Below are 11,422 nucleotides of genomic sequence, written 5' to 3'. Positions count from 1 at the left end.
AGAAAAATGTTTGGATCCATTTTAGAACTGCATCTTCTCTTCCCACTACATCATGTATGTGGGTCAGTAGCATCTTGTGACTGATTGTGTCCAAAACTGCAGAGGAGCAAGTAGCAAGAGCTTTCAGATAGTACCTGAGGCTGCCAATTTCCATGAGAAGGTTGTTTTTTAGTGTTTCCAAGGTATGCTGGAACCTTGCTGGAAGTCTGAATGTGAAACTTCTTTAAGGTTGGTTGTCATTAGCTTACATCTTTCATTCGGGACAATTAGGGATTATTAATAACTCTTAATAACAATTAATGACAAATAACTCTTCCCTTTAGATTCCAGATTCCTAAGTGTTGTTCTGGGAAAAAAGATGTTGGCTCACAGATTTGTATATTAAACTTCAAATAAAATTTTAAATTCCAAATTTCAAAAATGATGTACCATATATACTTGTTCCTAAGCTGAATTTTTTTAGTAAAAAAGGAAAGCACCAGAGAAGGGGGTCAGCTTATGAATGGGTATAGAGAGGCAGAGGTGGAACACAGCCTGTCCCCCCAACAGAGTGAGCAAGGAGAGGCAGCACAGCCAGCAGAGCCAGAAGAGAAGAGGCGGGGCCAGAGTCTCTCCACTTCTGGCGACGCTGGTCTCCCTCCAGCCTCAAGCAACTGCAGCTCCACAGCTGGCAGGCTGCAGCCGTGTTGCTTGGCCCTGCTCCCCAGAGCAGGCTGTGGCCATATTGCCGGAGCAAGCTGTGGCTGTGCTGCCTGACCCAGACCGCTGGAAAATGCTGCGGTCGCGCTGCCCGGTCGGGCCCACTGGAGCAGGCTGTAGCTGCGCTGCCCAGCCTGCTGGAACAGCTCCAGCCAGGCCAAAGACATCTTCCTCTGGCCCTCCACAGATAAGGTGAGAAGGGACGGGATGGGGGGGGGTCCCAGGCTAGGGGTGGGGTCATGTGCGAAGTAGTCATATGGGTTACTCCCAGCTTCTCCCCCCAAAAAAATTTCCCCACCAGTTGCAGTCCTGGCCCGTCAGAGTAAGCAGCTGGTGTGCTGGGACACTTTGTTTACTTAGGTTTACCTCCATGCCTGCAGACACTTCAGGTAAACAAATCATCTTGGCCCACCAGTGGCTTTTCCTGAAGGCCTAGGGGCCAAAGTTTGCTGACCCTTGAATTATAGGGTCGGCTTATGAACGGGTTATAAAATTTTTCTATTTTTACTTATCCATCTTGGGGAAGTTGGCTTATAAATGAACCAATTTATGATCGAGTATATACGGTACGGTATTTTGGTTAAGTACCAATGATTTAGATTTTCAAAATTACTTAAGTACCCAGAGATGCAGATAGGCACCTAAAAGGATTTATAAAAGCATGACGCCAGGTTAGGTGCCTAACTCTTATTGATGTAAAAATATTTTTAAAACCAATTTTTAAAAAATCACAAAAAAATTATCTAATTTTTTGGCCAGCCCTCATGATCACCTTTTAACTCCTCTTGATATCAATGTAATCTATGGCCAGTTCATTGGCTACTCTTTATATATGTAAACATATCTGCATTTATTAACTACCTGTTTCTGATCTGTCTTGACCCCAATTTGTCTGTTTATCTACCTGTTGTGTCTTTTCAAAATCCTGCATTATGAGCTTTCTGGAGCCTTCTTCCCCAGTAGGTCTCTGCACACTGATTAGCACTCCTAGGTGCAGCTATAATATAAATAATAAGAAGGAGAAGGTAATTTAGGGAATTAACAGAATTACATTTTCTTTCTCTTTTATAACTAGAGTATAAAATTAGAATTTTCTGCATTTTCATTGACATATATGGTAAAGAAAATACATCGCTATCATCTTCACTTGTATATCAAAGTAACAATTATTTACCGGTGGGAAAAAAAAGAAAAAAAAACTTTCTTCAGGACTGCACCTTGAAGCAGGGGAAAGCTTGCGTGTTGCAAAGATCCTGATAGTTATGCTGCCAGGAGTTTGAACTTCCTGTAGAGTCATCCAAGTCAAAGGATACCTCACAATAAATATGTAACTGAAAACTGACATCAGCAATCCATGGCCCAGGTACAGTACATTAGAATTCCATATAAATGTGAAAATTGTATACAGGAATATAGAAAATCATCCATGTGCTCATTACTCACCTAGTAGCTATCTCATTAACCTGAAGCCACAATGTGATGTTTACATTCAGGTCAAACACATCAAATCAGTTGTAGGAGGATCCTGGGCAGATAACAAGTACTTGAGTCAGCACACAACTTGAATCAGACACCATCTGCACAGTAATGCTATGAAAGAGCTTTCTGTTAAAAAAAAAAACTTTCTCCCTCATTGGCACATGGCACTGTAGCGACATGAGTGCAGCCAATGCATTTCATTTCCTTGGACAAAGGTGAACTCTGAGGAAAGTCCCAATTGTTCTCAGTGTACTGCTCATACTTCTCTGATATTAGGAATATTATCATGTTATTGGCATACAAGAACAGGGGAGCTATGAAATGTCCAATACATTTGGACACGAAGACTAGTACAATTTCAGACACCTCGCTAGCTAGACTTTTTGAAGAACCTGGAGCCAGAACACAGAACACAGCATTATATTTAAAAGGCAGGAGATGAAGTGGGTGTTGAGTGGCAAACTGTGGAGACAGCAGTTTGCACAGCCCATTTATGACATCTGTCCAAAATAAATTGTTGGAATCAGTCAGCTTCAGTATTCTGGTTCCATAATGTATATTCTTACCTCAGTCTAGTTCTCTATGTCATGTCTAATCATCAGGGCACACATACAAAAATTATCATGGGATGGTTCTGAATATATTTCCTGTAAAGGAGAATGAAAAGAGGAGCCCATAGAGATATTGCAATTAACCTGTTAAATATGTTCTTCCACACCTGCCTGGTGTGTGTGGGTGGTGGCTATTGCATGTTGTCTAATGGAGGTACATAGAAAAAAAGAAAAGAAAAAGAAATAGATCAATATGAGTGTGAACTCATCAGCATGGGAGCTGATTCAAAGGTCACTGAAGTCAATGTAAACACCTCCATTTATTTTAGATCTTTGGAGTCGTACCCAGTAAGCAGAACTGCCCCCCGCTCCCTTTAAAAAAAACACCTGCTTTTGTGGGCTTAAGAAAAATATATTTAAAATCAAAGGAGAATGTCTACAAGGGTGGCAGGGAAAGAAACACTTAGATGTTCAATGTTGGTTCTCGTCTCACAATCACAATCATATTATTCTTGTTATGGACAAAATACAGAAAATAAAACCTCAGAATCTCTCTACAATTTGTATATTAGAATGCATATGGGCCTGATAAGTTGAATAAAGTAAAAACAAATTATAAAACATGTTGAAAATACTGATGAATTAGTCTGTTGAAAGTAACTAATGAATAAGTCTGTTGAGGACATAGCAGCAGAAGCATGATATATAGATGTTCTCATTAAAATCTATCCAAATCACTACATCTAAAACCAAACAATATATGTAAGAAAAACCATTAAAGTGCCCAATCTTGCTTTTTTATATAAGGAATGAAGGATCAGATTCTAAATGCAGGGAAATGGAAGGTATTCTTCCTGTAAAGTGAATATTTCCAGTTGTAATTGCCACAACACTAGCAGTGTCAGTAAAGCCAATTAACTCAGCTAACTCAGCTAACAAAACAAGATTTACTATATTAAAAAATGAACCTGCTGCAGGACTTTACAAAAGCTAGTATTCAACAAATGTACAGAATACTCTTCTTAGTGTAAACCCCAGCTATAAAAACACACACACACACAACAAAGATAAGATAATAATCACAAAGCTATTTATATGGTTTATGTTATAAATCTTCTGAAAGACATACATACTGTCATAGCTTGTAAGCCTGATGGAATAGTTTTTTTTGGTGCTCACTATATATTGAACACAAATTTCAGAGCAGGAGAAGAAGGCAACAGACAGTTGTAGATTATTACATGTATATTATAAGGTAGAGTTTAAAGATGACCGCTTAAAAATATTTATCTTTTATATGAGACTAACTTTTACCCACTAAAATTACTTGTAACCAATTCTTGTTTCTTGTTAAGATCTGCTAAAATATGTGGAATAAGAAAACTCATAGAGAATCGCTTAAGAAAGTGTTTTCAGATTTTTAAATGTTGTGCATAGCTTATTCCAATAGATTTTGCACTGATATAAAGTAGTAAATAAATTAGTTGTATTGTGGACTAAGAGTCAAAGAATTAAAAGAACATAAGCTCTTTAATTCCACTGCTAGTATCACTACGTGGTAAAGTTAATTTGCAACAAACTAAGCAACATTCAAGGGATCAATCTGGAGAACGTCTGTTGACTCTTGCTTACCAGCAGACTTGCATGAGTTCTTCAAGCTTGCCAAGCTTTGGCAGGCAAGAAGTAATAAGTGCTTCCAATAAGAAGTCAGTACTACATACCACCAGAGTTGTTATTAAAACAAAAACAAAGTCCTTAGTAAGAATGTTGAGAATGAGGGCATACTTTTATAATATTTGTGGACAAAAGTTAGCTCTGACTTTTATATCCAAATAACCAATAGTTAACTCATAGTTAAATCAAATTCTAGCTATTCACATCAAAACTATCCTAGAAAAAGTATTAATGAAAATCTAAGGGATGATCAATCAGTCCCTTTATATATCTGAAGAATTTTCCTCCACATGTAATGAAATTGCCGATTTTCCCATTCTGTAGCATTACTCTTCCCCGCCCCCACACCTGAGCTCCAAGACCTAACACTAAGGGGCACCAGAGAACTGAACTGTAGCAGTTCAGATCCAGCAGGAACCAGCTGCTGCAGATGTCTGCATCAAACCAACATCATAACTTATATGTTGGCACGGAGAAATGAGGATTTGGAAGAGATACAGAAGAGGAAACAACACATCAGTTTGATACATTCCCTGGTATGGAAAATCAGATCTGAGATGAAAGCAAAGGAATACAAATTGCAAGAATTACTTTGTAATTTCCCCATTATATTTTATTACTAAATGTCAGTTTAGTGGTCATATATTTTCCAAACAAATGTGGAGGACACAGAATAAAATGCTACATAATACCATATATGTATAATTCCTATCAGAATGACTGTGAATTTAGCTAAACCTTGGGGAAGTGTTAGTAGAGAAGCAATTTACACACACACAGAGGAGCCAGAGCCACTAACATCTTTATGAGTTCACTCCGTTTTGCATGGGGGCCTGAATAAAATGTTGATCTGCCAAATCCTGCCACTTTTTGACCCCAGCCCTCCATATTCCACCACCTAAACAGAGAACAAGTTTAGCCACTCCTATTGTATGGGTCAGAGTTAAAAAAAAACAAACCAAATAAACAACAAAAAGAACTACCTGACCCCAACATATACCAGAACAACAGTATCACAGAAACTCAGATCCAGCACCTGCATCCTGGTGGATGCAGCCATTTTGGGGGCCTACCCCATAAATTCCACTGCTTAAACAAGTTTAGCTGTTCCAACTCCAGGAAAATGGACATCCAAATGCCAATGAATCCTGGTGGAATAGAATCACAAAATCATGATATCTGGAACCTGCTGGATCATACCTGTCTTTTTTGTTACACTAACCTGCTCCTCCCCCTGCACAAATAGCAAGTTTAGTTACTCTTGTACCAAAATAAAAAAAAAGAAACAAAAAATCCAGACATCAACATATCCCAATGCAAAAATGCAAAGTTGACACCTGCATCCTAATGGATCCTGAATGCTTTTTGCCCCAAACCTCCAAATCATTAGAATTAAAGTACCAAACTGAAATATGTTAAGGGTTGGCAGATTATGTGTTCTGATTGACTAGGAACTGTGATGTGGTATGATTGACTGCTGTATAGTTTTTCTTTTAATATTAATGTTCAGTAGTTTTAAATGAACGTCATTCTGATTTTAAGGCCCACTGGGGCCATTATGATGATCTATTCTGGGTCCCTTGCTTAACACAGGCCAAAGAATTTCTCCATGAAACCCATAACTTCTGATTGAGCTATAGAATATCTTTTAGAAAAATATCCAGTCTTGATTTAAGACTTCAAGTGATAGAAAATCCACCACCTCCCTAGGTAAGTTGTCTCCCTGGTTAGTTATTGTCACTGTTAAAAATGTGCACTTTATTTCTAGCTAGCATTTGTCTAGTTTCCACTTCCAACCATTAGATCTTTTTATTCTCTTGGATACTAAATTAAAGAGCCACCTACTATCATGAATCTCTTCCCTCTGTGAGTACTTGTAGATTGTGATAATAGATTTATAGAGGGCTGAAAGGGACCTCAAAAGGTCCCCCTTGTCCCCACTCCCACTTCTCAGGCAAGACCAAGTATATCTAGTACACCTCTATCCTGATATAACACTGTCCTCGGGAGCAAAAAAATCTTACTGCGTTATAAGTGAAACCATGTTATATCAAACTTGCTTTGATCCATCAGAGTGTGCAGCCCTGCCCTCTCCCTCCTGCCGCCCTAGAGTGCTGCTTTACCACATTAAATCCGAATTCATATTATATGGTGTCGCATTATATCGGGGTAGAGGTGTATATTATAGTGTAGCTCTCGTTTGCTAAGGAATAAATACATGACTGACTAAATAATGGGGAGAGATTACATTTTATGAAGTACAGTGGGTACACTTAAAAAGATTAATCTTGTGTTAAGAGATATTACAAGTCTCACCAACATTCTCTATCTTTAAAATGAAGATGACCACCTCTAAAACTGAAATTCATTTTTAAGAGCATCCACTGTGAAAGGAAAGATAAATAACACTACTGATATATGTATGACAATAATTACATGACCAAAACATTGAGATGAATTCTTGTAAATGAAGACTTGACTTTAATTGTATGAGTTGGTTGTTAAGTGCCAAAACCCTGGCCAGACATATTTTGTGGTACTGTTGCACCACAATATGTTAGGATTCTGATTATTTTAGTGGACTATTAGATGCTGCATATGTACTACATATAAATGGTATTCTGAAGGATATGCAGCCAAAAAAATAGCCAGATCCAGCAAGATTTAAGTGCCAAATTAGAGTTGTAAAGTTCTTGAGCTGGGATGTTTTGGTGTCTCGCGGTTTTTTATTTTGTTTTTAGATTTTATTTTTGGTGTGGGTTTCTTGACTAATAGAGGCAAAAATTGTTCTCTGTTTTGATGGTACAATTTCAGGGTTTGGGGGGGAAATGTAGCATGATCCAGATGCTGGATCCAAGTTTTTGTGTCACTGTTACACTGAGGTGTATCAGGGTCAGGATTTTGAAGATACAGGAGGCTAAATGGGTTCTTCATGTAGGCAGTGGAATTTGAGGTTCCAGATGGCAGTTGGGGTGTTGCAGTGCTATTGTACTGTGGTGCTTTGGAGGTCTAGGAGTTATGTCAAGTGACATATGGACTGATGGACTTAGTTTTCATGTGCGCAGTGGAGTATTGAGTAATGGGGGCCAAAACACCTGGCATGATCCAGTTCTCACCCAGACCCTGACACTGTATCTGACTCGAGCCATTTGCTGGTTGAGATGACACGGGGCACACACAAAGGACTCACCCAGAGACAGATCCCGCCAGTCATCACCCTGCGGGGAAGGAGTGGTTCGGGGGCCACAAAGGGAAGGAAGAAGGAGCCACTGGCGGGAGCAAAGGCAAGAGCCGTGGAAGCAGGAGTTTAGGACGTGGCGAAGCCAGGCGAGTGGCGCGGGCTGAGGAGGTGCGCTCCGGAAGCCCTCTGGTGGGGCCATGTGGTCCCCGGTGCCTTTCCCCACCTCCGTGGGCAGGCGGAGGAAGAGCGGCTGCCAATGCGCCAGGATAGAGCGAGCTCGGCGCGGGAGGAGATGACGCAAAAGACAGAGCTCCCCCCAAAAAAGTGCTTCTCCAGGACGAAGATGGCGGCAACTTAGCCCAGGGACCAAAGATGACTGTGGCCATCGGGAGGCAAAACCCAGGCAAGCCCGCCCCGCGTGCCGGGGGAGAACGCGCCCAGCAGCAGCAGCAGCAGCCGCAGCAGCAGCTCACTGTCACCAGCCGCCGCGGCAGCAGCCGCCGCCTCCTCCTCCTCTTCAGCATCCTCAGCCGCGCTCCGGGAGCCCTGCAGCAGCGCCGCTCCGGCTAGAGCGCGGGGGGGAGGGAGCGGGGAAGACGGAGACCGGGGTGCAGGCATCTGTGCCAGGGCTCTGGGCTCAGGAGGCGGAGAAGCAGCTCCGGCAGCTCTAGGAAGGAAAGAAGCAAGGCAGGCAGGGGAGCTGCTCTCCTCAAGCCGTCCGTCGGCAGCGGGGGAAGCGGCATGCAGCTGGCAGGGGGCAGCCGGCTTCTCTCAGGAGAGCGATGGAGATCTGCTATCTGACAATGCCTGGGTGAGAGGAGGGGAGGAAAAGAAGCAGTCAGCCAACCCCACCACCAGCTGCCACCACCACTGTCACCACCAGCACCACCACCACCTCCTCCTCCTCCTCTCTCTGCATTGTTGCTCGCATCTGCTCCACCGTACTCTGTATTGGATGGATCTGTGGTGAGACCCAGCCGGATCCACCTGCAAAACCCAACAACATTTCAATAGGGAGAGGACGAAGAAGAAAAAGAAGAAGAAAGAAGAGGAAGAAGAGAGAGAGGGAGGGAGAGTGGACGAGCGAAAGCGGGGGAGAGAGAGAGAGAGAGAGAGAGAAAGGAAGACAAGAAAATCCCCCCCAATCTTTTAAGTCAATGCATATTGTGGTGACACTGGCAACGGAGCCCTCACAGTGGAGTCGGCCAGGGCTGTGCGCTCCCAAAATATGACCAGGGGTGCTTGGATGTGCAGTCGGCAGTACGATGACGGCCTAAAAATCTGCTTTGCACCCCGGGAGAACGAGAAACCCTTCACTGATTCAGAGAGGGCTCAGAAATGGCGACTGTCCCTGGCATCGCTCTTGTTTTTCACAGTCCTGCTCTCTGATCACTTGTGGTTCTGTGCCGAAGCCAAACTCACCAGGACCAGAGACAAGGAGCAGCAGCAGCAGCAGCAGCCCGAGCATCCGGAGCGGCAGCTACTCTCTAGCATGGGGGAGCCCTCGCCTGCAGCACAGGCGGCCCATAGACTCCTCTCCTCCTCATTACCCCCCCTGCCTCCCTCCCCCAGCAGCAGCAGCTGCAGCAGCGGTGGCAGCAGCAACAATAATAACAGTAACAACAACAACAAGGCTATTTTTCTAGGGAACTCTACCAAACCTTTTTGGCGCCTGGAGACGTGTTACCCGCAGAGCTCCGCATCTGGCCAGTGTTTCAGCGTGGAGGATGCGGACTCTGTGTGCCGGAGGAGATGGAGCCGGGAGCAGCAGGTGACGGGGAATCATCCGACTCCGAGCTGGAACTTGACGGATTTTTACCTTTCCTTTTGTAATTCCTACACCCTTTGGGAGTTGTTCACCGGGTTGTCCAATCCGGACACTTTGAACTGCAGTCTGGATGTGGTGCTGGAGGGGGAAGGCTCCTGCAGCCAGTGCGTCCAGGCTTACCAGCGCTACGACCAGCACGCTCAGGAGAAATACGAAGAGTTTGAGGTTATGCTCCAGAAATATTTACAATCGGATGAATACTCGGTGAATTCGTGTCTTGAGGATTGTAAGGTAGGAGCCCTGCTGTGTTTTATGCTCTCTTTCATTGATGGGCCGGCTGGTTGCTTTCCTTTTTGTTGGTAGTGTTTTTAATTCGGGTGCTGATGGCTTTAATTATTCGGGAGGAATTGTCTCTTCTAGTGGAAACTGACAAGGGGCCCTTATTTACGCATTGCTTGCAAGGAAAAGAAGAGTGATCCTTGGTCCGCTGGGAGTGCAGAGCTGGATTTCCCCTACTCATGAATATGCGATTGGCTCAAACTCGGCTGCCTGCTTCCACAGGGCTTGGATGCGGCTTGACAGAGAGGCAGGGGTAGGGGCTGCATGCCAATTAGCAGGACCTAGGACGGCAGTGAGGTGTGAATGGGCTGCCCCTGGTTGTTGACGATCTGGAGTGGACGTGGGAAGTTGATTGTTCCGCAGGATCAGCGGCTTGATTGCTTGGCGTTTGTGCAGGCGCTCGGTAGCAAAAAATGTGTCTGTTTCGGTGCGCACCGGAGGAACTTTCTGATTGCTGTGTAAGCGACGTTACTCTGTCTTAACTTTCAACAAGTTACTAGTTGTCTTGGGCTTTTGTGTTGAATCTCAGTGAAGTCAATTGATGACTTATGTCTAGTCTTAGCTGACTTCAAGTCGTCTTGTCTTAGAGCTTCCTTCCAGAAGCAAGATGCTCTCCAGAATCTCTGAAGGACAGATGTTTCGGTGACTTGGCATAGCATTATGAATACTGATGCGTTGTTCTCTTTAACATGTGCAATTCTGATGGGATTCCGGAGGAATCAAGAATGAACGTTTCCTAATGTACGAACAGAGATTGTGGCAATGCAATCATGTGTAAAAAGGGAGACGTTCCGGGTGACCATCTATGTGTGCGTATATGCCTGTGTCTGAAGTATGCTCTACACAATCTGTGGAGTGGGGAAGAGCTCAAGGACTAGAGTGGCTGTAAACAGATACTGCAGTGACCTTTACTAGGGAAGTAGTGATGACAGAATTTCAATAAACCTAATCGTTATTCTTTATGTATCCCCCATGCTTATTCAGAGCGATCCAAAGAGATTATTTTTCTTCAGTGTCCCACGTTGGCTCTTCGATAGCTGTCTCTCCACTTTGCACAAGACTAGTTGGCCCAGCTCTCAAGGCGGGAAAGCTCAGTGAAAGGGGCCGTTCTTGGTGCTTAAAATACAAAGTCTGTTTTTTTTTAAATGTTTTTTTGAACAACCAAACAATCTACATGGCTTCTGCTCTGAACTGGCTTGCCTGAATTTTCTGGATTATCTACTGCATTAGTACCTTAACAAATCCAGACCAAACCCTGCTTTAGAAATCTGAACCAGTTGAGCACAGCAGCACAAATTACCTATCTGAACAGAAGGCTTCTCTGGTAATCATATTTAACAAGAGAACCTGATCCCACACCCCTTAGTGCCTTTTAACTTTAACAGAGCCTTCTGGTATCCTTTGATGATTATGGTATATGCCTTTCAGAATCCCATCATGTTGAATATGGGCAGTACTAATAAATGTAGCTTATGTATACTGCCTCAAAGGACAAACATATGCATGTCCAACAGCCCAGTAACATTATCTCATTATGTGAATAAAACCTGATGTTATCGGCAAGAAAAATATGTTAGTAGAGTTTTTATCATTAAGATCAATAGGAATGAAAGCAACTCACAAAGCAATTTTGAACCTACATTTCCTGGATCATTTAACCGTCTGTATATATGTAAAGACACACCACATGCATTTTATACTTAGACTACAGTGTAAATATATTTTATCTCG

General features: G+C 43.0%; 1 protein-coding gene across 1 annotated transcript in view; it reads left to right on the top strand.

Annotated features, from left to right (window-relative positions):
* Positions 1–8,199: 8,199 nt before the first annotated feature.
* Positions 8,200–11,422, top strand: part of FAM155A (family with sequence similarity 155 member A) — an 843,899-nt gene continuing 840,676 nt past the window's right edge. Inside the window, exon 1 of the mRNA XM_030568324.1 lies at positions 8,200–9,643. Within this exon, the coding sequence (XP_030424184.1) occupies positions 8,813–9,643 (831 nt within the window). The 5' untranslated portion in view covers positions 8,200–8,812. The remainder of the gene's footprint in view (positions 9,644–11,422) is intronic.

The sequence above is a fragment of the Gopherus evgoodei genome, chromosome 1 (genome assembly GCF_007399415.2).
Source record: "Gopherus evgoodei ecotype Sinaloan lineage chromosome 1, rGopEvg1_v1.p, whole genome shotgun sequence".
NCBI lineage: Eukaryota > Metazoa > Chordata > Testudines > Testudinidae > Gopherus > Gopherus evgoodei.
Note: the sequence above shows the minus strand (reverse complement) of the source record. Positions and strands in the feature narration are given on the sequence as shown.